Below are 26,320 nucleotides of genomic sequence, written 5' to 3'. Positions count from 1 at the left end.
AGACTCTGCCTTTTAATATTATTTTGTAGATTGATGGTATAACACCAATTATTTTCTTTACAATAGTTTCTTAGAAAAAAAAATATATATGTATCAGTAAAGAGGTACCAAGAGTTAATTTGATTTTATGTAAGCAGCTGAATACTCTTTTCATGCCTGTTACTAACATCTCTCCAAATGGCCTGTGGCACTAAGCACCTGCTGAGGTGTGGACTGCTTTTGCCACCTCTCAGCTTCATCCTTGTTTGTTGTGCTGTGAGAACATGTAGAATATTATTTTGTGGTCTATTTGTATAATGCTCTTTTTTTATAAAGTATTATAGTAATTGCATGTTTTTTATATTAGATTTATCATAATTTTCCCTATTAGTTTTTTAGATATTAAAAAAATGGCAGTCTCTGCCTTTTTCCTTTGATTTGTTCATTTTATGATTAACATTATATTATACAAACTATTAATTTTTATAGTTTTTGAATGTTTGCATTTTTATTTGATTGTGCTCAGAACTACAAAGCTTGTTATTTTGATTGCATTATTTTTTAAGCTAGTACTTAGATAATTTTGATATTTAAGGTTGATAAGATAAGGATGTTATTCCCATATTTATTGATATGTTTATTGAAGATACTACTGCTCCAGATTTCCTACCCAAGCCTTCTGTTCTAAATAATATATATATATATATATATATATATATATATATATATATATATATATATATATATATATATATATATATATATATACCTTTTTTTTTATATAATTATTTTTTTTTATCTATGTGGGTGGTGAAGCATTGTTTCTCATCTGGTGCTTAAATATCTTCATGCTCCCTTGCTTAGTGAAGCTATACACTTATCATATCAATGCCTTCTTTGTCATCATTTGAATGTCTTATTCTTCTGTAAATTTTACTCTTCAAGTTTTGTATTCAAACTCGATTATTGTATTATTACCCATTCAGATTTCTTGTGGAGGTTTATGTACTGTGAAACAAATAATACTCATACACTATTTTGTAAAACCTATTTTGATAAATACTGTTTTCCTCCCCAAGAGTGCAAATTTGAAACTTTTATTGTATGTTTAAGTTTAGAATCCTGTACTAATTTTTCATTCTTTCATATAAAGTTTTGTGTGATTTTGTACCTGAATTCTGTGAATTTTTAAGTATACCCCTAGGATTACAGTATCATATTGAAAACCTTCCTGTGATGACTATGTTGGTGGTCTTTGTACAGCTGCTTGCCTCAGCCATCCCCCACTAACACATGCCACACTTAACAGATAATGAATTAAACTCTAATCATGTTTCTTCCCTCCAACTTAAGAAATCTTTGCAGGAGCTTCTTGAGGAGGCAAACGCTAAGAAGGTCCATCTGGAGGTGCTCAATGACCGATGTGAGGTGCTAATGGACTACAGTGCCCACACCCCTGTGAGGGACATGACTGTTCAGCTCCAGGCAGCCTACACCAATGCCCTCACAAATCTACAGGTCTCTGTGCCTCTAGTTATTTGCAATATCATAATTTTTATCCACTATTTATGACATTTTATGCTTATATTTACCTAGTTATGCTATATTTTATAATATTGCAGCTCTGAACATCACATTAAAATGATAGTTAGGTAAAATATACTACTGTCACCCATGAGGCTAGGTTTTCAAGGTATGAATGCTTCATTTAGAGGAGTCAGTGATTCCCAAACTTTTCCTGAGCAAGTACAACTTAGAGGTCCCATACAATCTCTGCATACCATGTGGTTCTAGAGTAATTCAATTCCAGTAAATAATAATTCATTCACAAGTAGAGGTTGCAAATTAACTAACAACAAGGAACATGACTCAGTTTAATGCAAAGGGATGCATCTGTTTCTTTTCCATCAGCTGATTGATGCCAGATTATCTTGTGAAAGGCAATGATAATTTTTCTGAGAATTTAATTGAATTTAACTAAAAATTGGATATGATCCCGAAAGTGCTCATCTACCATGTGGTAGGCATTTGCGTACCACTAGTGGTACATGTACCACAGGTTGGGAACCACTGATTTAGAGGAAACTTTGAAACAAAATGTCTGAGACTTTAATGTTTTTACAAAAATATGAAAATGTAGCTATGTAGCTATCATTTGTATTTATTATAATTTAGGCCTGTCATAAAGACAGCTCTTTGGATAGAAATATAAAATGCATCAAGAGGCACCTCACTCTGAGTTAGTTTTCACCCTCTGCTCCCCCTCTGTATTTCCTATCACACAGAGTCTGGTTGTGGTGGCACAGAAGACTTTGACAGACCACACAGAATTTATCACTTCAAAAGCTGAATTTGAAGAATGGCTAGGGCGTGCCCAGGGTACAGTCAATGACTGCCAGGATGATGAGGGCTCTGAGGCTGAGGTGGGTACATATGGCTCTTCACTTAGGACAGGCACTAGTTTGACTGTATAATCTAATAACCCATACTTACTATGCAAAGAGTTAGTTTATATTACCAGTAGAATTTGTAAAAGTTGCCTTTACATTTGTCCTCATTATCCAGTTATACTCTCTAACCCTTCCATTTTGCCACTCTAATATTTTCACAATGTTCTTTTTATATTTATAGTATTATCATTACTTGATTCTTGATACTTCAGATTCATCAAGAGAAAAATTGCTTACAGTAACAATTGTCAAAATGAAAAATAGGATGAGATGGGGTAACACCAACCTGTTAGTAGAAAAACTACCATAAAAATTCCATTTTGTACCTGAGAGAGTGTATACTGTGCTCAAAACAAACTACATGACATGGCCCACCTATGGCACATGCATAAATCCTCAACTCAGAAAATAAATGTCATATTTTGCACTTCAAAAAAATTTTGTGACCTTGGTCGATGTTCCCCTTCCACACGGAAAGACCAACAGAGAAGTGCGGAGACAAATCCTTATTTTTAAGTTAATAAAACACACACAATTATATTTTTGGCTGAAATCAACATATATTATAACCCTAGCCATTTTTCATCATTATTAAATGATGAAATTAAAGGTGAGCATATAAAAAATTAACACTTTTTTGACAAAAGAAACTTAACTCTGGCTGACAAAAATCATGTGATAAACATGCCTTAGAAATACATGTTTTATGAATTTCTAACAACTATTTGAACCAGAGAGGGAAGTTAAAACACCTTAAAGTATATTTGAGTAACATAGAAATAGATGAAATTCAAGGAATCAACGTATATACAAAGAAATACTGTAGCCTGTAAGCTACTACACTACTAGAAGTGCATATTAAAGTCAGTGAAAGGTAGGTACACCTTAACCAGGTTGGCCTGCCTCTTGGTGGCATCCATGGTGGTTATCAGGATGCCCTTACTGTCCCACCCCCCCAAAAAATAACCACTGTTTCACCTCATTTAAATGCACTAAGTTCACTGCCACCATTTATTTCTATACTATAATACATAACTGATCACTTTTTTGTCATGTTTTTCCAAATATTTCAAAATAATCAAAATTTCAAGCATAGGTATTTCTCCACACGTTTTTGGTTGATGTTTCCCCCATCATCATTTTTTTACTTTTCCACAACAATGCCATGGCAGCCACTTGGAGAGAATGCACTTCATTTCAATGGATAACATGTCAATATGGCTAAATATCATAATGAAACTAAAGTTGAAACAATCATGTCGTATTCATCAACGTGAGACACTATATGAGAACAAACATCCAAAAAATCAATTGTCTTATCTGGTAAACATGGATGGTATGATGGTGGAAACCTGTTGCTTGTGTTTTGTTCACTGAGGATTGGTACTGTGTTGGTGGTGTACAATTTGAAATACTTATTGTACCAGAGCATTTGGTTGGTGTTTTCCCTCTGTTGGCATTTACTTACCTCACCTACAGTTATCAATCCAGTCATTAGAGTTCCTCACCAGCAAACCCTCTCCCTGCCACTAGATCAGAGACAAGCTCCACACTGTCAAACTGGTGTCAACAAGAGTGTCTGAAGGTCAGCACCTCCTTGGGGTGATGTCTGATAACTACACTCAGGCTCTCAACCTCACCCAGCTGGATCAGCAGGACACCATTCGTAAAGACTTTACAAAACTAAGAAATGCTTGGGACCAGTTTAATATTTCACTCACCTCAACTTTGTCAAACCTTAAGGTAAACATTTTGTGACTGATATACCTTGAGATATGTGTAAATATTCAAAGCAAACATCAAAAAACAGATCATAATTTGATTCAAGAAACATTATGTATCATAATTATGGTCTAATAGTTTTTTGTTGAATATATATATATATATATATATATATATATATATATATATATATATATATATATATATATATATATATATATGAATATCATATAAAATTTCTTTGCAGAGTGCTGTAAATCGATGGGAAGAGTTCAATGAATCCCAGAGCAGATTAGATGCTTGGCTAGTGGAAGTGGAAGAGATGCTTGTGGAGACACCAGACTCTCGTGGTGAGGTGGCTGAAATGAAGACTTTTGTGGAGCGCTACAAGCACCTTTCTCTCCAGATCCAGGAGAAGGAAGAAGAGGTTCAAGCTCTTATTGATGAAGCAGAAGATTTTTCAGAAAAAGCTTCTGATAATGATATCTTAACACGGATGGAAGAGGCAGAGGCTAAGTGGAGTCGCCTCAATAGTCGGTGTAATGAGATTATAACTAAGCTAGAGGAAGAGATTTCTGACTTCAGTGAGTATCAGTTTGCCTTACAGGACACAGAGAAGTGGCTTCTTCAAATCAGCTTCCAACTTATGGCAGAAAATGCCCTGTACATTTGCAATAGGGAACAGACAGAAGAACAGATTGAGAGCCACAATGAGCAAGTGGATGAAATAGTTGAATATCAGCAAACTCTGGAAGAAGTGAAAAACAAGGGCAGAAAACAGATTGATCGTTACATTGGAACAGTGCCAGCCATTCAAGATAAGATTGAGCACCAGCTTCACAATATTCAAGAAAGCTATGACTCATTGCTGAGCACAGCTACTCACATACAGAAACGCCTCAATGAATCCTTGGCTAAATTTGAGGAGTATGAAGCTACGCTTGAGTCAATTGAGAAAAATTTGGAGGAATGGGAACCTATTATTGCAGAAGAAAATGACACCACCATCCAAACAATGGAGGAGGCCAAGTACCACCTGGAATGTACAAGGGTAAAATCTTTGTTTACTAGATTTCAACCTCATATCTTTGCTAGCCTGTCTCTTTGTCTGGGTAAAGCAGAATTGAGAACATTTCACTTCCCTGCTGCAATAAAGCCTATTAAGATTTTTTTTTTGAAGAAGTGCTATGAAATATTCTTCAGCATACATATATAGTATTTTTTTTATGTTATACTTGCAATTTAAATAAAATGCCACATTTCATAAATTATATTAATGTTAGGTTTGAGGCATGAATTTTACTGATTTATGTAGCTCTGCTTTAGTAGATGAATGGTATAGAATTATCTTATCCAAATGTAATAAACTATTCTAACAACAACAATTCCTGTTACAGTCCTGGCACAGTAAGTTGTTGGGAGAGAAGTCCCGGCTGGCCTTTGCAGTGCAGGCATGTGAAGCAGCCACTGCCTCCATCTCCCGACCCAGCTCCCCCCAGGATGTCATTTCCCAGTCCATCCCTGAGAATGAACTTGCTGTTAGATCCAAGCTGGAAGATCTCATTGAACAGGTCAGCATTCCTTATTCTGAACCATTTGCAAAATGTGAATGTAAAAGCAGTTTGAATATAATTGTCCACTGTATCAACTGTTTGGAAATTTGTGGAGAATTTTAGAATGAGAAAGTTAAATTGATGTAAATAGCATGCATATTATATTGATATATAATATTGACTTTTAAATTTTTCAGGTCCAAGCCAGAGTATCAACAATTAGCAGTTCAGTGAACGAGTTAGAGGAGCTTGGCCGCCAAAATGATGCCATCAAGAAGTGGATTGAAGAATACCACATCATTGTGCAGGATTTTAAGAGCCGCCCTGCCAAGTTACGGTCTGAAGCTTCATCACATGAAATATCTCAGATGAATGACCTCCGCACTAAAATCATGGAGAAGCAAACTAATTTGGATGAGCTGGAAATAAAGCAGATGAACTTGGCTCCTGACATTGCAGAATCGGATATTCGTGAACAAATGAACCAACTGGAAGAGGAAGTAACTAACCTAATTGATTCACGTACTGTTGTCATTCAACAGATTGAAGAGTACAGAAGTAAACTTCAGCAGGTCTATTGTTGGTTTGACACAATTATCAAGCAACTGGAAAAATGTGATAAGAGTGAAAACTTTGATTCTGGTAAGAAGTCCACTGAAGTACAGAAGTTATGGAGTCAGTTTGAAGATGCTCACTCAATGCTGGAGGAGCTCAAAGTAAAAGCTGGAGAAATTATGGTTGAGCTTTCCAGTTTGGATGTTCAGCAAGTGGAAGAACAACTGAGATCAGTTGAGAAGAAATACACAGACTTACAGAAGCGTGTTGGGAAGAAGATGCAAGTTATTGAAATGACAAGAAAAGGTTATGAAGATTCCAAGAATGACATCCTCAACTTGCAGACATGGCTAAGAGAAAAGCTAGAATATACCAGGAATCTTCCTCTCCTAGGGTACACCAGCAAGGCAACAGAAGCCAAGTTATTGGAGATCAATGTAAGTGTTAGCTAAGTGTTTTGCTGATGTTTTTAGGTTTTAGGGATGTACTACTTTGTCATAAGATTCTTTTCATTTATTATTTTTAGCTTTGATAGTGTTTACACACTAGAAAATAATATGAATGCAATATATGCTATAATAATTTATTTATACTAACTATAAACAAATACTTGTTCCACAGGATCTTTCCAAAGAGGTCTCATCAAAGAGAATTTTGATCACACAACTTGAGAAAGCAGTTGAGAACTTGAAGGGTGACATTGAAGATTCTGAAATCCTCAAACTTGAGAACATATTGAGTAAGATAACAGAGGAACAAAGAAACATTTACTCTTCTGTAATGGAAATTAAGAATGACATGATTGTGTCATATGAAGAACGACGAAGCTTTGAACAGTCCTTAGATCAGGTGCGGGCATGGATCAGTGGCAAATCTGATGAAGTGGTTTGCCCAGAACTCCTGCCTCTTAAGTCAGAAAATGCAGAACGTATTGTTGAAAAATACAGACGATTAGATACAGAATTAAAGCAATATGCAGAAACAAGTGTTGCTGGTGTTAAAAGACAAGGAAGTGCACTGTTTAAGGATTGCACAGATGAAGAAAAAGAGGATTTGCACGACATTTTGACAGAAATAGATGACAAGATGAATAATGTCCGTCAAACAATGTCTGGAACACTAAATCGCCTCTCTAATCTTTTAGAAGCAAGACGTGACTTTGAGAAAGAAGTTGACATTGCACAGAAATGGCTTCATCAGGCTGAGGTTGCTTTGCAAACTGATACTAAGAGCCTCAACACTGCTGAGGTTCTGGCTGAGCAACTGAAAAAGCTAGAGACTATGGAAGATGAACGTGAATCTGCAAACAAACGAGTGACCAGCATTGCCAACTTGTGTGAAGACCTGTTACCTTATATAACAGAGACAGATAAGTTTAGCTTGGGAGAAATTGTGGCTGATGTTCAAGACAAAACTGCAAGGGTTAACAATTCCATCAGTGACAAAACAGAACAGGTTCGCAATACTATTACACTTCTCCGACGCAACAAAGAACGCATTGTTCAAACAACTCAGTATTTCTCCTCCATCCAGAAGGAAATTAAAGCTCTCAATAAACCTGTGGGTCGCACTGTAGATGAAGCTCAGAAGCTTCTAACCTCATATCAGGAAATACTGAGCAAATTGAATGATTTCAGGAAGAACCTTGATGGGGTTCCCTCTGGAACAGATGTTAGCATTGGGGAAATGCGTGACATTATGAAGCAGCAGCAAGATCTCAGTCAGGTTGTAGAAAAACACATTATGAGGGTCCGTCAGCAGATCCTGGTGAGGCAGCAATACATGTCTCTCTTCACAGAGATCATTGGATTCACTAATCGATACAAAACTGTTGTGAAGGACATCGAACAAACTGAAAAAACAGTTAATGACAAGCTTCGTAAATATGGTCTTGTAATAACTAAGATACAGGAATGTGAAGCTCAGTTGACATCTGCACAAGATAAAGGCTCAATAATCAGTGAAGAAGGAACTGTTGAGGATCACAATGCCATCATGGAACAGCTGCAACTTATTAAAAATAACCTCAGCGCTCTTCGTCGTGAAGTAGAAAAGCGGCACTCAGAACATGAAGTATCAGCTGAGAGTCACAAACGCATCCACATCGAACTAAACACAACCATGGAATGGCTGTTGGAGCAAGAGTCTGAGCTGAAGACTCGGCCACTTCTTACACTGGAAGTGGAGAGTGCCAATGAAGAGATTGAAACTCATGAAGAACTTGCAAATGACATTGAGGAACAGTTAAAGAAGATACGCACCATCCACGGAAAAGCAAAGTCTGAAACTGGTCTGCCATATTTCTTGCAGGAAAGACTGTCAGAAGCAAAAATGATTCTGTCTACTTTCCCACTAGAGTTAGACTCTAGACTGAAGTATCTTCAAGATGAAAAGATGCTTCGACTTGACTATGAAGATTTTGTGTCCAAAATTAATGATTGGATCAGCAAGGCTCACAAACGAATTGTTGACATTGATTGTGTTGATTTTGATAATGTGCAGGCAGATCTTGAAGACCATCTAGCTTTCTTCTCAAGTGAAGGTTTGATAGGTGAGTCTCTTGAACAGCTTGGTAACATTGCTGAGCGCATTGTTCCATCCCTGACAAACGAAGATCAAGACAGACTTACCCATGAACTTTCACAGCTGACTAAAGATCTTGATCATGTTACTAAGTCAGCCAGGGACCACAAATCACAGCTTGAGAAAAATGTTCAACTTGCATTGGATTATAGCAAGATTTTTGAGCAGGCCAGAAGCCTCATAGAAGATGCCAGTATCAACACTCTTACAAGTGATAGTGCCATTAATGTGGCAGCATTAAGAGTGAACTTGCAAAGAATGGACGAAGAGCGGATGCGCCTCTATGACCAGAGCCACATTATTTCTGACTTTACTGAAAAGGCTAATGAGCTGCTGCAGCATGCAAATAAGACTAGTCAAGTGACTATAGGCAATCAACTCCTGGAAATAACAAAAGAGTGGAAGTATGCAATGAGCAACATGGAGAGTCGCCGTGAAGCACTGGCATCCCTCATCAGCCAGTGGCAAGACTATGATGTAGCTGTGAGGAGCCTGGAGGTGGGTCTGGACAACCTGGAGCAGCGTCTCAACAAGGATTTGGACACTACCATCACAGACAACCAGGACATGGATGCTGTCAAGGACACAATCCAGGTATGGATCTAAATCATACATTGTTATATTAAAAGATATATAATAATTTAAGGAGCATTTTCACTGGATGTATTGATCAGCCACATGTAGGACAATTACTAATTAGATAAAACAGATATACAGTAAGTCCTCATTATACAGTACATATGTGTTCCTGAAAACCTTACTACAAATCAAAATTACTGTTTACCGAACCCATTATAACACGTAATAATAGGGGATGTGTTCCAGCATGCCGAAAGTTACCCCTACAGATATGAAATTACATGAAAATAATCGTATAAAGAAATGTAAAGTACTACGCAAAAGAAATAAACAGAAAATGTTTTTATTTACCTTTCACTCGCCACATACTCTATCAGATGATGTCCCTTCCGAGGGACAGTAGGGATTTCAGCCCTTACTCATAATATCCACAAAAAACACACCATAAGGATTTCACTATTGTTCAGTGGGAAACGTGGGAAGAGACTGTTGTGGTGGCCATGCGGCTTGGTGGCACTATGGTACGGTGTAAACAAAATATGAGCGGATACCGTATCTGTGAATTTTCTTACCGTAAATAGAATCGAGGGTAGTAATTACCAAACACCGTAACTGTGAATTTACCGGATAACGAAGTACCTCATAAAGAGGACTTACTGTAGCTACTAAAGTCCTTTCTCAAGCATGATATCTATTATTATGTTTCTTAGCAAATCAGAGATTCAGCTGTAACATTCTTTCTAATAGATGAGTGCACAGGAACGGTATGGGAAGTTGCTTCTTTTAGTATTGCTTTATGAAGCACTACTGCAAAGACAGTAGTTTGTTCAGAATTACATGAGTATATTGGATTGACCCTAAGAATAGTGCTCCTAAGTTTATCTATCCTGGCTGTGACAAAGGACATAATTGTGCTACTTTGGCCTAGCTACAAAGTCCCTGGGCCAGGATGTTGGGTATAGTGCCAACCACTATTGTGCTGCAGCCTTTACTCACCAGGTGTGGTGGAATGGCACTGGCTGCTGGCCTTGGCTGTCCTTATCTCACTATAACTTGAAACTCACATGACAAAAGAAAATGATGTGTGGAATATAAATAGTAGCTATAGCTAAAGTCAATAATAAGCCTGCAAAATTTGATGGAAGATATATAACAGAGATAGACTGTAAGATTTTATGCACAAAGTTTGCAGTTATGTAAATCAAGCAACTGTCAATTTTTAGTATATGGCAACAATACACGTACAAAAGTTTTCAGAAATTTTTTTTTTTATTGATAGAAGAAGAAAACTAGCCAAGGGCAACAAAACATTAAAAAAAACTCCTACTTGAATGCAAGTTTCCTTAAAGATTAGTAAAGAATTAGCCAAAAGACAGGGACTAATGTCTCTTAACCCCTTCAGTCCTAGGACGTGTTTTCATATTCATTCTGCTTATTGGTTGATGACTTTATACAGCTTCAGAAACTAGTGTGCGGGAATTAGAATAGTGAGGAGTGGCCATTAACCTTCTGGTCTCCATAGACCCTTCCTATTGTAAGTAAAGTCATCTAATCATACCCAAAACTCGTGGTAAAAGATGCGTCCCAGTACTGAAGGGGTTAAAAGAATTCAAGTCGTAGGAAGATGGAAACACAGAAGCAGGCAGGGAGTTCCAGAGTTTACCAGAGAAAGGTATGAATGATTGAGAGTACTGGTTAACTCTTATATTAGAGTTGGACAGAATAGAGATGAGAGGAAGAAGAAATCCTTGTGCAGTGAAGCCACAGGAGGAGGGGAGACATGCAGTTAGCAAGATTAGTAGAGCAGTTAGCATGAAAATAACAATAAAAGAGAGAGATGCAACATTTTTGGCAATGAGAAAGAGACTGAAGACAGTCACTCAGAGGAGGAGAGTCGACGAGACAAAAAGCTTTTGATTCCACCTTATCTAATAAAATTGTGTGAGTGGAACACCCCTAAACATGCGAAGAGTACTCCATATAAAAACTGGTGGAGACGTCTCAGAATGTCTAACATCATAGAAGTTGTTTTAGCAAGAGGTGAGATGTGCAGTTTCCAGCATACCCTTAAACAGGAACATGACTCCAGCAGCAGTCACGAGTTAGTGGTTTTTGAAAAAGCGTGCCATTTTTCATGCACACCTGGCTCCAAGGTCTATGGGTCTGAGTTGAGTGTCTGTTGGTCATCAGATCTAGAGGAGGACAGACGGTTTCCTCGCTGGCAATGCTCTTTCCTTCCTAGGCAAAGGCTGTGATGCCAGGTGGACCCACAAAGTCCACTTATGAAATATTAACTCATGAGCATATGTAGGGAGTAAACATTGTTTATAGGCATGTATATGTGATATACAGGACTGTAGTAGCTGTAACTCATTCTAAATATGTTCACTGGAATTTGATAAGAGTCCTGCTACAGTTATTCTCTTATTCTATACATGTGTGTAATAGTTTTTAGTATTTTTCTTCTGGTTCCTTTCATAGTTAAATTTGACATGTCGCATCCCTGTGGATTGTCTGATGAGAGAACACAGCAGCTGTTGGCTGAGGAAGCTGTAGATCTCACTGGTGCAATATCATTCACTGAAGCCCATAAACCAGTCACAACTGACTTGGTTATTTATAGAAAATCACATTTTCAGGAATCACCTTTCTTTTGTTCAAAGCACCAGAATTGGAATGGATACCGTACAGTTTATAAGTAATTTTTGAAATAATGGTTTTAATAATATGTTCAAGCAAAAGTTATCATGATAAACCATGTTGTTGATGTGTATGTTCTGTTTGTTTATCAAAATGAGAAACAAAAATTGCTCATTTTCATTCAGTCAGAGCACCACCATTGGTAAGCAAATTAAAAATTATACACTATTTCTTAGAAAGAGCAACCATTTTAGCTAAATAATATTAAATTTTCTCACTTTTACTTCCAAAGAATTCTTATTGATACACTATATGACAAGGTTACTATTTTTTTAATATATTTTTAAAAATAAATCATGAAAATTAAATATGAAGATAAATTTGTATGTTTTTACTTTCATCATCTGACAAGATGTTTTCTTTTTCAAATCTGATCAAGCGTAACTCAATAAAGATGATCACTGTAATTTTTTTTTTTTTTTTTCAATATTTTTACAGTGAGTCCAAATGGAGTCATGACACAATTAGTATGAGTGAAATTGGGTGTTTCCATTTAAGGGTTAAGATTATGAGTAAAGGACAGACTGAGGAAATTAATTGTAGAAGAGAGAGACAGTTGAGTGTCATTGAAGAAGAAGGGATAGTTGTCTGGAAGGTTGTGTCAAGTTGACAGATAGAGGAATTGAATTTTTGAGGCATTGAACACTACTAAGTTTTCTCTGCCCCAATCAGAAACCTTAGAAAGATCAGAAGTCAGGCATTCTGTGGTGTCCCTGTGTGATCTGTTGAGTTCCTGAAGGGTTGGTCATCTCTGAAAGGATGTGGAAAGATATAGGGTGGTATCATCAGTATAGGAGTGGATAGGGCAGGCAGTTTGGTTAAGATCACTAATGAATAATAGAGAGTGGGTGACAGGACAGAACCCTGAGGAACACCACTTTTAATAGATTTAGAAGAAGAACAGTGGCTGTCTACCTCGTTTGCAATAGAATGGTCAGAAAGGAAACTTGAGATAAAGTTGCACAGAGAAGGATAGAAACTGTAGGGTTGCAGTCTTAAAATCAAAGCTTTGTGCTGGACTCTATCAAAAGCTCTTGATATGTCTAACATGATAGCAAAAGTTTCACCGAAATCTCTAAAAGAGGATGACCAAAACTCAGTAAGGAATGCCAGAAGATGACCAGTAGAGCGACATTGATGGAAACCAGTACAGTTTAGGATGGACCCCATCAGGTCCATAAGATTTCCGAGGGTTTAGGCCAGCGAGGGCATGGAAAGCATCATTACGAAGAACTTTGATTGAAGGCATGAAATAGTCAGAGAGAGGAGGAGGAGGAGGGACAAGCTCAGAATCATCCAAAGTGGAGTTGTTAGCAAAGGTTTGAGAGAAGAGTTAAGCTTTAGAGACAGATGAGGTGGCAGTGGTGCCATCAGGATGAAATAAAGGAAGAAAAGATGAAGTAAAGTTATTAGAGATGTATTTGACCAGATGCCAGAAGTCATGAGGAGAGTTAGAGTTTGAAGGTTTTGACATTTTTCTATTTATGAATGAGTGTTGAAGATGTTGAAGTTGAAGAAGAGACTTGGTATGAATCCAGGCAGAAATATAAAGTACATGAGATGCAGGAGATGAAAGGTTGAAGTACCTTTTGTGGGCAGCCTCTCTATCATGTATAGCACGAGAACAGGCTGTGTTAAACTACGGTTTAGAAGGTTTAGGTTGAGAAACAGAATGAGGAATGTACGCCTCCATGCCAGACAGTATCACCTCTGTTATGTGTTCAACACACAGAGATGGGTCTCTGACACGGAAACAGTAATCATTCTAGGGAAAATCAGCATAATACATCATCAGGTCCTCCCAACTGACAGAGGCAAAATGCCAGAGCCACCTCCACTTTGGGGGATCCTGAGGAGAGATTGGAGAAATAGGCCAAGATAGAGAAATGAAATTGTGATTAGAGTGATATTAGTAAAATGTAAAGAGCAATACAGTTTATGTTAAATGTAGGGTTTTTTTAGTATTTTGAATTTATTTTAGTCTCCCTTTACTTTCTTCATTCTATTAATACTAATGTTAATTTCTTTACAATTAGTCTCTGGAAGAGGAGGCTGAAGACTTTGAGGAGGAGATTGAGAGCCTACAAGGGCAGGCTGAAGTGGTGCTCCAGTACTTGCACACTGTCAGTGCCGTCGCCTACACCACTGCCAAGGAGAAGCTTGAAAGACTCCTTCGTCGCCATCCCGAGTGAGTACCCACTTTTGTATTGGATCTTTGTTTAAAGGTGGGATTTCATTGGCCTTCCTGTAGGTTTCATGCATTTCTTTATCACTACTCCTGCTTTCTTTTTTAAATGTTTCCTCATACAGAAGAAATATTACTCTCATATTTGGTACTCTCTTAGTTAGTTTTGTATTCATTTTTCAATGTCTACATGAGGGCAGATATTTTTGTTTTGTATGTTTACTCATACAAAACTGCTTTTCAGGGATACAATCTTTCGTTTCATAAATTTAGTATGTTCCCTGGAAATGATTATTCATAGTGTGTGTGTGTTTTGACTGAATATGGTGCCAAAAACTTGTGTTTTTCACAGGGAATTGATTTTCTTTGAATTTAGGCAAGTTTTTGAAACTGAAGAGAAGGGAAAGCATCTGTAAATCTCTGTACTCATATACATACATGTGTAAACAAAAGTATGGATTTATTTTTGAGTCGTAATATTAATTGAGAATCCATAGAGAAGGAAAAGCATCTGTAAATCTCTGTACTCATATACATACATGTGTAAACAAAAGTATGGATTTATTTTTGTGTTGTAATATTAATTGAGAATCCATAGTAATATACATGAGAGGACACACAATGCAATTCTAGTAAATTTGCTATCTGTAACTCTTGCTTTCAATATTGTTGTTGTTGTAATAGCTGTTTTTGTGGTATTGATGATGGGATGGTGATAGAAAAGAAAAAAATATTAAAAAAATTGATGTATGGTACATCTTTTGGAGGTTATGTTAGGGTGTTAGAGTATGATCTTAATAGTGGTGATGGTGATGATGGAGAAGGAAAAGCAGAAAAATATATACTTTATGGTAGTTCCTAATTATACTGCACCATATTGTAGAATTGCATGAAAATACTAGGAACATATATAAGGTATATGTAATTCAAATTTTGAAGAATAACTAAAACGTATAAACCAAGAGCATAATGTAAACAGGCTGTAATTTGAATGTATGTACTAATTGACAATGAGGGATATACTGACTAGTTTCCATGGAAGTTAAAGTAGGGCAGAAAGATGTCTTATCTTGATGGAGTGGTAGTGGCTGTGTGCATTGCATCTGGCTCTCTTGTGAATCACACTAAGAGTAAAGTAGTGTGCCAGGTGTGCCAGATATCAGACATGTAAGTGGTGTGGGGATGAGGGGGAGTGGACGTGGTGATTCTGTTTCAGGATACACACAGGCTTAGCGAGTCTTTGTCACACACAGCACCAACATATTTATTAGAAACCTTATGTAAACTTTATGGGTGATGTCCATAGATTTGTGTCTGTGTTGGTTGATAAGGGGGTTAATAAATGCAATCATTCATATTCAGAGAATCAACTTTCTTTTTTTTTTTTTTTTGGTGTGGGAGGGAGGAATTTATACCATGCAAGTTGTACATACGTAATCATGAAAGTTACAATAGGAAAGAATTGAATAGGAAATGGGAAAAGGGCTAATCTTTCGAGTCAGATTTCCATAAGAACTTTCTTTCTCGATATAATATGTTTCTTCAGATTTTCATTAGATAAGAGATGATAACAATATGATCAAATGACAAATTAAGATCAAAGCAATTTGTTTTGTTTTTTTATATCTCCCTCCAGCACTGTAAGTGAAATGTTTTGCTCAATAGCTTAGTCTTTTGCCAAACAAGCTTCACTTTCCAGAAAATCACAATGTCATAACTAGGTTTTTGAATGTAGGATAGATTGAATCACACCGTAAGTTTATGGATGCCTTCAGCTCGCGTGGTAGTGGACAGCATACCAGGAGCAGCAGGACGAGGCATGCTTGCATGTGTATGGTTAGGCAGCCTGTCATTGAGGAGAGATTTTCATGACCACGGCTGCTATTATGGTATTTAGAATTTGCCTTGTGGTATAACGTACTTTTACCACATTGTTTGAAGCATGCCCGGCGGTGGGTGTGCATCGCACTGTGTGCATTAGCAGCATACCTTTTTATTTAATGATACCTTGTCTCGCTCACGAGTCTTTCCGGCACATTTAAGGAGTTAGCTGTAGCATCTCATCACGCATTATAAGCTGACAAGGAAGACATGTTTTCCTCAACATTTTGGATATAGCTGGTCTTAGAGAGCTGCCGTTCAGAGGGAAGGAGAAAGGCAGAGTTGGTTGGAGTCAAGGATTTTCCATGGTTGGTGTTTTGGTGACCATTGTGTAATTCACCTCAGTCGTCTGCTGGTCACCCAACCAGTCTTCCCCATTGCGGAGCGAGCTCAGAGCTCATAGACCGATCTTCGGGTAGGAGTGAGACCACAACACACTCCACACACCGGGAAAGCGAAGCCACAACCCCTTGAGTTACATCCCGTACCTATTTACAGCTAGGTGAACAGGGACCACACATTAACCCTTTCAGTACTGGGATGCGTATTTTACCTTGAGTTTTGGGTATGATAAGATGATTTTATTTATATTAGGAAGGGTCTATGGAGGTCGGAAGATTAATGGCCAGTCTTCACTATTCTAATCCCCACATAAATTTCTGAAGCTGTTTCAAATCACCAAATAGTAAGCAGAACAAATATGAAAACACGTCTTGGTATTGAAGGGCTTGCGCATTTGTCTCGCCGTTCCCGGGACTCGAACCCGGCCCTCTCTATTGTGAGTCAAGCGTACTAACTACTACACTACGCGGTGTGTGTGCGGGTGCACAGGAGAACTGAGAGTATAATAAGGGTCGCGTAGCTCCCTCGTGTCTCATGCACGTCGAGAGAGAGAGAGACGGGTAGGGTTGCCACCTCCACCTCCTAAAAATACGGAACGCATTAGCTGAGGTTGGAACAGTGATGGCGGGTAGAAAGTAAATCATATTGACAAGGCTTGAAGATAAGCTCTTCCATAAGTACCCTGTGTTAGGAGGAATTCAGGGATATCTTGACTAAATGTGAGGATATATTGCAAAATACGTTCATCAGTCAAGTTATCAGTAATATATTTTTGAAACTACATGTGTCTGTATAAATTATAAAGAATGAGACACTGAAAAATATATTTCCCTTCATTAAAGAAAAAAAAAAAACTCATTTGGAGAAAACAGTAGCTACCTGGAATATGAACGGATCATAAATATAGCCATTACTTATACATTTTCCAAGTGTACAGATCCTGCAGACGTAGCAATGTTCAGTACCAGGTACCTAACAAGGATGAGACATAGGCATGGCACAGCACAGCTGCAGCATTCTCCGCCCCTGTCATTTCTAGACTGACAGTCACAGCCGTGCCCGTGCATGATGGACGGTGGACCCGGACCGTGGAGGCGGAGCGAGATATTACGTGTACTGTTCACGTAACGCACGGGCGTGTGCACGACAAACCCCTAACAAACTCATATATTTTTGTGAACTGGTTATGTATTTGTTTCAATATTTGGTCACGATGACTTATTAATTTATTTCAAATACGGAACAAATGGCGTTCCGTATTGGTTCAATACGGAACGCAGCATTTCACGTTTCAATACTGAACGGTTCCGTATTTTAAGGGACAGGTGGCAACCCTAGACCGTCACTCAGACGGGAAGGGATGTGGGGAGAGAGGGGGACAATGAGTACACACTACGAAGATAAAGATCTTTACTAAAATGCTATTCTCAGATGTTAATGAACTGCTAGTGATCTCTCTCAAAAAAAAAAAAAAAAAAAAAAAAACTAATATATAAAGCTAGTTGCATTTGCTACTTACGTGTGCTCCCGCGATTGTGCTGGCGACAAGTAGCCTGCATACATCATGAGAGCTGCACCATCAGAACACAACGCGGCCACGTGTAGCTTATTGGCGTCTCTCGTTAAAACCTACCTTCCTATACCTAAATATGGCTGCTTATCAGGACTGTATGCGTGTATTCTGGAATGTTTGCCGGGGAAGGGGCTGAGGCAACGCAGCATTGTGTATCAAGGGAGGCTTGTTTGGCTTGGCTTGTGGCGTGGCTACAAGGCAGGGTGTTTTCAGTGACCTTCAGTGATTAAGAGGCACTCACACGTATCAGTGCATTCTTGTTGACATGCATTACTACACGGGTTCGCATACTTAACACTCACACACACACACACACACACACACACGCACGCACGCACGCGCGCGCGCGCGCACGAAAACGGTGCCTGAAGTATTCCAGCACTGCACTAAACCCCTTTAATTCGCTATTCATGAATTACGTATTATATTAGTATTTATTCTTTTTTTTTAAGATGATACCGTTTAAGTTTCTTTGGTGACAAGTTTTCATGAGTAATTGATGTCACTGAGGCTAAAAATGTGATTATGGTGATGAGTACGGTGCATGTGATGCTGCGGGGAGGGGTGTTGGGTGACGGTAGGTGTGGTGGTGGGTGTGGCTGCGCCGATGTGGAGGTGACATCACGGGTGCAGGTCTCAAGAGGTGCTGGGTCACCTGGGCACAGGGCCAATACTCGGGGCGGGGCGGCTGGGCGGAGAAGGAAGGCGGCTATTGTTTTTGTCTTTTGCCTCTTCCTCTCTCACTTATTATTGTTCGAACTGAAAGAGCTAGGGAGGGAGGGAGGAAGCGGGGATTTGGATGAGGAAGTGGCCTTGAAAGAAAAAAAATCTGGAAGGGGATGAAGGACGCGAGGAACGATTATTACTGAATTATTATTGTATTTTTAATCTTGTCTGGGGTGTTGCGTGGTTGCATGATGTGGAGGGTCGCTAACAACCAAAGCCAAGACACAAGATTGAAACATGGTGGTCCAACACACACACACACACACACACTGGCAGGCAGGCAGATAGCATAATTATAGTGGTTTCAACACTGCATTCACAACACTCCTACGCGTCCCAAGTAAGTGGTAGGGAAACAGAAGCTGTTAATAGAAATGTAAACAGATACATAAGGAGAATGAACTCCTTAGAATTTGTGTACGTCAATGACTACCTCCTTTTCTTCAGTACGAAGTCAGAAATACCAACCGAAATCTGTCCACGTAGATTTATCACTTCCCATTATTCGGATAATCTAGATACGTTAGAATATCAGAGTCCATAGTTCGGGTTTTTGAGTCACAGAGTTGATTGCTTAGATTTCTATTCGTGTTTTTTTCCATTCCTGATGTAGAATACTTGTTAATTTATCACTAAAGCTGTGTCATCATCCTTGGAAACCCTATGAGCTTTCGTTCTCTGTTCTTTTATCACGAATATATTTAAAAGTCACTTAGATAATTTGGTTTTCCTTCGTGTTGTTCCATTTCTGATGAGGAATCATTTTAGAACTTTCACAAAAAACATTACATTATCCTTAAAAATTCTTTTCACTCATTCTAGAACCCTTTAAAACCACTCCACATCAGACACCGAAGCTCTGAGACTGCCCCTTAATTGCAGGCAACTTAGAGTCGCTCGGTGCCATGTCGTGGGTGGCGGTGGTCGATAGTCGTGAGGGAGGCAATGCCGGCTGCCCACGCCGCCCACCTCAGTCTGTTCACTGCCATTACTACCTCTTTCCTTCGTTAACTCTTCCCCTTACATAACTATGACCATCTTTTGCTCGCATTCAGAGCACTGGTAAAAAATATGGCTTGAAACAGAAAAGGAGATAATTTCGCCGTCCATCTCATTACCTCCACTCCCTTCCGCTTTAACCCGTTCACTGCTGTGGCTGTCCTTTTTTCACATTCAGAGCATTGGAAAAAAATATCTGTAGAGAGACAGAAAAGGAAAGATAGAAAAGGAAATTAAATTCGCCATCCACTTGAGTCGGTCTATTGTCATTACCGCCATTCACTCTCGCTTTAACCCATTCGATGTTTTCAGTCATCCTTTTTTTCTCATTCAGAGCACTGAAAAAATGATTTGCAGAGTTACATAAAAAAATAGAACGGAAATGAAGTTGATTTAATCTATTTTAGGTCACACAACTATCTCCAAGGATATATAATACAAAAAATCGATGAGAAAAATAAGTCTAGTATTTATTATTTCCTGTCCTCCATAGATGAATAAAGTGTAGCCATATGTACGTACACTTGTATGTCCTAATATGAATTAAGGCAAGGAACAGCTGTCTTCAAAGCTTTCTAGCAGGTGACGTGAGAATGGGATATGACACATCACTTCTGTCTTCATTTTGTCCTTATGTTAAGAAGTGGATATGGAGAAAAAAAACATTCAAGAACTTATTAGTAAAAGAATATATATATATATATATATATATATATATATATATATATATATATATATATATATATATATATATATATATATATATAGAGAGAGAGAGAGAGAGAGAGAGAGAGAGAGAGAGAGAGTTGCGCCACTATAGTCTTATCTTTTCCCGGGTCCTTGTGTAACCTTCAGCTGTTTTTATTTATTTGTTTACTTTTTTTCGTTCACACGCTTTTTATATGTGACAAATCCTCCGCTCTGTATGAGTGTCTTCGTCAGTGTGTGCGTGTAATTCACCTCGGTCGTCTGCTGATCACCCAGCCAATCTTCTCCATTATGGAGCGATTCAGAGCTCATAGACCGATCTTCGGGTAGGACTGAGACCACAACACACTCCACACACCGGGAAAAACGAGGTCACAATCCCACGAGTTACATCCCGTACCTATTTAGTGCTAGGACAGCTAGGTGAACAGGGGGTACACTTTCAGAGGCCTGCCCATTTGCCTCGCCGCTTCCCAGGATTCGAGCTCTAGCCCTCTCGATTGTGAGTCGAGCGTGCTAACCACTACACTACGCGATGAGAGAGAGAGAGAGAGAGAGAGAGAGAGAGAGTACGCACATGTATGTAACTTTACTATGAAAACAAACTCTAGAATAAAGAAAAAAAGCTACAGCATTTTACAATTTTTCTGAATGGATGAGGTAAAAACAAATCTTGCATCAAACTTTTGACTTTTGTAGTGCAGGATGGTGAGAGGAACTTAAGTAAACAAGCAGATGAATAGATAATAAAAGAAAAACATGTCAGAAAAATATATTAAAAAGACAAGCTTACCTCAGTCAAATCTCCATAAAACTTCTCTTCCTCCTCCTCCTTCTTCTGCTGGTATAGACGAGGTGTTTATTGGGATTGCGGGCACGGAAGCATCGGGAATGTGCAAAGGAGGAAGGAAGTCTGTCGGGGTGACTACGTTTGGCAGTGACGTGTAGTGGCATGGTGCAGCTGCCAACATATGAGAAAGAGAGACAGAGAGAGAGAGAGAGAGGTGCACCACAAGCCCGAAACAGAAAAGACGCAGTAACAAATAGAAACACACGAAAGACATACTAACTAACACATTATGTTTGTGACCGCTAGTGTATTGTGGGTGGCATAAGAGACAGGTAGAAATAGGTGTAGGAGAATGTCCGGGTGCGTAGGAGGCTGGTGGTGGGACTAAAAGAGAGAGAGAGAGAGAGAGAGAGAGCAGTATGAAGTGGTGGCGCGCGGCGGTGGAGGAAGGGGTGCGTGGGTGGACCGGTGGTGTGTTTGTGGTAATGACGGTTTTGTTTTGGTGGTGGTAAAGAGGAGGAAGCAAGGAGGGAGAATAAAGAGAGTTGTTGAAGCTTGCATGTCACTGTTGGGGAAGTGGACGTGCCAGTAACAGAAGGAGGACAAGGAGAAAGCAGGAAAAGAAAATGCAATGAGAGGAGAAAAAACAAAACATGGACAGAAATTTGAGTAAAGTAAACGGGTTGTGGAAGAAGTGGTGCAATATTGCCAGGAAATCCTTCTTATTCCTCTTTTTCTCTTTTCTTGAACATTCCTGGCGAGGTTGAAGGAAACATTTCAATGCGGGTTTGTGGCGTTCAGGAAGTTTTGTAGAATGAGGTGACTGGGAGATGCTCTGTGACTATACCCTGAGTGTGTGTAATTCACCACCACCACCACCACGGTCGCCTGCTGGTCACCCAGGCAGTCTTCCCTATTACGGAGCGAGCTCAGAGCTCATAGACCGATCTTCGGGTAGGACTTAGACCACAACACACTACACACACCAGGAAAGTGAGGCCACAACCCCTCGAGTTACATCCCGTACCTATTTACTGCTAGGTGAACAGGGGCTACACATTGAGGCTTGCTCATTCGCCGGGACTCGAACCCGGCCCTCTCGATTGTGAGTCGAGCGTGCTAACCACTACACTACGCGGTGTGTGTGTGTGTGTGTGGTGCAGGGTAGGTTGTGCGCTGTTGACGCTCACACCCAAGTTGACTTTCGTACGTCATTGTATTGGTTAGCTTATTCCTTTCTTGACGTTTATTTTTCATTAAGATATCCGTTTATACATTTCTCTGTTTTGTTTGCACGTTTGTTTGGTATCCTATGAGGCGTCTCTTTTTCTGTGAGTCCTGGTATCCAGTAATGTGCACAAAATAGTTTTTTTCTTTAGTTAGTATAAGTGGTGCCACGGCCTGTGATGGAGTGTGACGGCGGAAGGGGTGGCTTGAAGGTTGGGTTAAGGCGGCAGCAAGTTGCTCGTGCCAGGTGAAGCTGCAGATACGGCCGTTAATTTGGGTGTCGGTGAGGCTGAAGGTGATGGTGGGCAGCTCAGTTTAGCACCGACACCCACCCCGACACCACCACCTCCGCTTCCACGCCGCTGCATGGCGCCTCCTGCTCCTCCACCTTCATCTTCTGCTACTTCGCCTGTTCTCACTCAGCGTCACCGCCAAGCACATTTGAGTGGTAAACGCAAACAAAGAAGAATACTACCGTATCGCCCTCGCCGTTAACCTTCAAGGGAAGTTAGCCTGGGCTGCTGAGGGTCGCCTGAAGAGACTGATACACAGGACTTCAGTTGGGTCTGGCTCTTCTGATCCAGCGAGAGGTCAACGCAAGTCCCAGGCTGACCCTCGCCCAGTGCTGTACCGTGACCCAGAAGGCATGACCTGCTATCATCTCACCCACCATTCATCGCGTCCCAGAATTCTCTCATCTCCCTAATCCATAGCAGCAGCAGCAGACAGCGAGAACCAGTTAACCTGCGACAAGGCTGTGATCGTGGCCAGACTTTTGCCGTTCCACTAAAAGGCTGACCACGCCACGCTGTGATTGGTGTCCGCTGGCCGTCGGCTGCACTCCTAAAGACCCTCATACCATAGAGAATATAAGAGTCCGAGTGGCTACAGTGTTCCTTTGAGCTGCACGGCTGAAGGTTGTGTGAGAACTGGCGAGCTGAGAAGCTGGTAGAGTGAACAAGAGACAAGCCACACGCAGGACAATAATAAAGAAACAGGAAACGAAGCTCTAGAGAAAAACTAAGCTTGACCGACTGATTCCCCAAAGTGAGTGCATGGCTCAGCTGACCCCCATGGCAGGCCGCAGGAGTGAGGGCGGCGGGGCGCTAGAGTTGTGGGTTTATAAAGGTGTAGATAACTAGTCTTGGTAATTTCAAACTCTTTCCCAGAAGTCATCTTAGTTTTAGTCTTCCAAGTGATGACACTTGAAATTGTCTTGGATCTAGTGAAAAAAAAGTTGAATGTTACAATGATAAACTGACTAAAGTGTAATTTTTCCGTTATAGTTGTCATTTAATTTTAAGCTCATCCATTACTTTATGGCGAAAAGGAGGCTAAAAATATAATTTTCCAAAAATTGACAATCATTATGTCTTTCTTCAAATTTAAGGATAGTTCATCTAGTCTTAATACAAACATGACAACTTAAGTGTCAGTTTGGGAATTCAATTATGTACTACCTTAAAGAGACAACTGTACTCGTAGTAAGAAGCAGAGGTCAGTTGCAACCTCATTTCGTTCCTTCAAACCCGAAGTATTGCCTTTTTCATTGCCCTGCCGCCCGTAAATGCTCGTCTCCGCCCCTTGAGGCGCGTATAAGCTGCGCAGGTCCTGCCGCCAGCCGTGGAGGTCAGACGGTCCATGCACGGGGCGTCTCCAAAAATAATAAGCATTTGCCTTGCAGCTCTTCTACTTTTTTCTTACTTCCTTTCTTTTTTTGTGGTGAATGTTCGCTTCATTCTGCTAAATTTGCTGGCCAACCTTGTTTTCTTTTTTCGCTTATTTGTCCTTGACTAGCTCGGACTCGTGACTCCTGTTTATGTTCTCTTTGTGGTGCCAAGTATTTGTAGGATTGACGCCAAGGCTGTAGTAGTCGAAGAGCTGCCGAGTGTTATTTGGCTGCCTGACGACGCATGTTAATGGCTCATTTCACACGAGAGACGACAAGTGTTCGGAATGCTGAATGACACACACACACACACACACACACACACACACAGAGAGAGAGAGAGAGAGAGAGAGAGAGGACCCCTGTGTCTGCCTCTCCCTGTTGGCTAGCTCAAGTTGCCGTTTCACCCAATGAACACTCAACATTTGACTACTCATGGCCTTGACTCGCTACTCAGCTTGGCGTTCCGATGTTTTGCTGGGTGTGTGTGTGTGTTTTTTTTTTTTTCTTTTTACATTTGTTTACTTTCTCTTTAGCGGCTGTGCTCCTTCACTAGGTAAAATCACATTACGCTGATACTGCTGATAGTTTATCACTGTTATGGCTTCACTTTTTGGTGTGTAAGTCCCTGCCATCATTTCCTGGACCTTGTGGTGTGATTTGTTTGGACTCAATTCGCATGTTTACGTGCGTTCTTGTGTACTCAGTTTTTAGCTCCTGCGTTCTCAGTCTTTGTTATGTTTTCATTCCTAATTTCTCAGTGTTTTCAATCGTAAGTTCTTATGTCTTATTTTCTCAAAGCAGTCATAACACTGGCTGATGAATTCTAATAAAAATGACGTTCTTAGTATGAGTGACGTAAACTGAATTGATGGTGATAGTAACACACGTGTGTGTGTGTGTGTGTGTGTGTGTGCAATTTACCTCCTCCTCCTCGGTCGCATGCTGGTCACCCAGCCAGTCTTCTCCATTACGGAGCAAGCTCAGAGCTCATAGACCGATCTTCAGGTAGGACTGAGACCACATCACACACAACACACACCGGGAAAGCGAGGGCACAACCCTTCGAGTTGCATCCCGTACCTATTTAGTGCTAGTTGAACAGGGGCCACACATTAAGAGGCTTGCCCATTTGCCTCGCCGCTTCCCGGGACTCGAACCCGGCCCTCTCGATTGTGAGTCGAGCGTGCTAACCACTACACTACGCGGTGTGTGTGTGTGTGTGTGTTAGTCACATTCACGTGTTCCTCTAGCACTGCGTCTCACCTATCTGTGTTGCATGGTTCAGACGAAAGTGATGTGGTTTACTCATTGGTGTATTCACTTAGCTTGTTGGCTTCCTCATTCTGTAATGTAATGATACCTTGTTTGCTTCCGCAAGGTCATCCTCCGTCCTGTGCGGCTTCTGTTTTCCTGTACGGTGCATTTTTCATGGCTGGTATTGGCTTCTTTCCTCCTTGGGTGACGCGATGCAGCAATGAAAATAAGAGTAATAATATTTGCGTCTAGCGTGTTCAGTGTTCGCTGCCTCTGTCACGACTACCACACGCTCAATATACCAATATGACCCATGAGTTCAGTGTAATTCTCTCTCTCTCTCTCTCTCTCTCTCTCTCTCTCTCTCTCTCTCTCTCAATTTCATTTAACTTTTCTTTAGCTTATTTTTCAAGATGACTAAGGCATTTATTTATGTATGGTAGTGATTTTTTCCGTGTGTGTGTGTGTGTGTGTGTGTGTGTGTGTGTGTGTGTGTGTGTGTGTAATTCACTTCCGTCGTCTGCTGGTCACCCAGCCAGTCTTCTCTATTACGGAGCGAGCTCAGAGCTCATAGACCGATGTTCGGGTAGGACTGGGACCACAACACACTCCACACACCGGGAAAGCGAGGCGACAACCCCTTGAGTTACATCCCGTACCTATTTACTGCTAGGTGAACAGGGGCCACACATTAAGGGGATTGCCCATTTGCTTCGCCGTCCTGGAACTCGAACCCGGCCTTCTCGATTGTGAGTGTGTGTGTGTGTGTGTGTGTGTGTGTGTGTGTGTGTGTAATTCACCTCGTTCGCCTGCTGGTCACCCAGCCATTCTTCCCCATTACG

The 26,320-nt window shown here is 40.1% G+C and overlaps 1 protein-coding gene across 1 annotated transcript in view; it reads left to right on the top strand.

The window, feature by feature from the left end:
• LOC123520114 (nesprin-1-like) overlaps nt 1-26,320 on the top strand; it is a 346,042-nt gene that overhangs the window by 121,030 nt on the left and 198,692 nt on the right. Inside the window, 8 exon segments of the mRNA XM_045282036.1 lie at nt 1,333-1,497; nt 2,265-2,402; nt 3,963-4,172; nt 4,399-5,202; nt 5,549-5,722; nt 5,902-6,696; nt 6,881-9,436; nt 14,158-14,309. Of these exon segments, the coding sequence (XP_045137971.1) occupies nt 1,333-1,497; nt 2,265-2,402; nt 3,963-4,172; nt 4,399-5,202; nt 5,549-5,722; nt 5,902-6,696; nt 6,881-9,436; nt 14,158-14,309 (4,994 nt within the window).

Source organism: Portunus trituberculatus, chromosome 46 (genome assembly GCF_017591435.1).
Source record: "Portunus trituberculatus isolate SZX2019 chromosome 46, ASM1759143v1, whole genome shotgun sequence".
Taxonomy (NCBI): Eukaryota; Metazoa; Arthropoda; class Malacostraca; order Decapoda; family Portunidae; genus Portunus; species Portunus trituberculatus.
The sequence above is the reverse complement of the archived record's forward strand: the minus strand, read 5'-3'. Positions and strand labels throughout refer to the sequence as shown.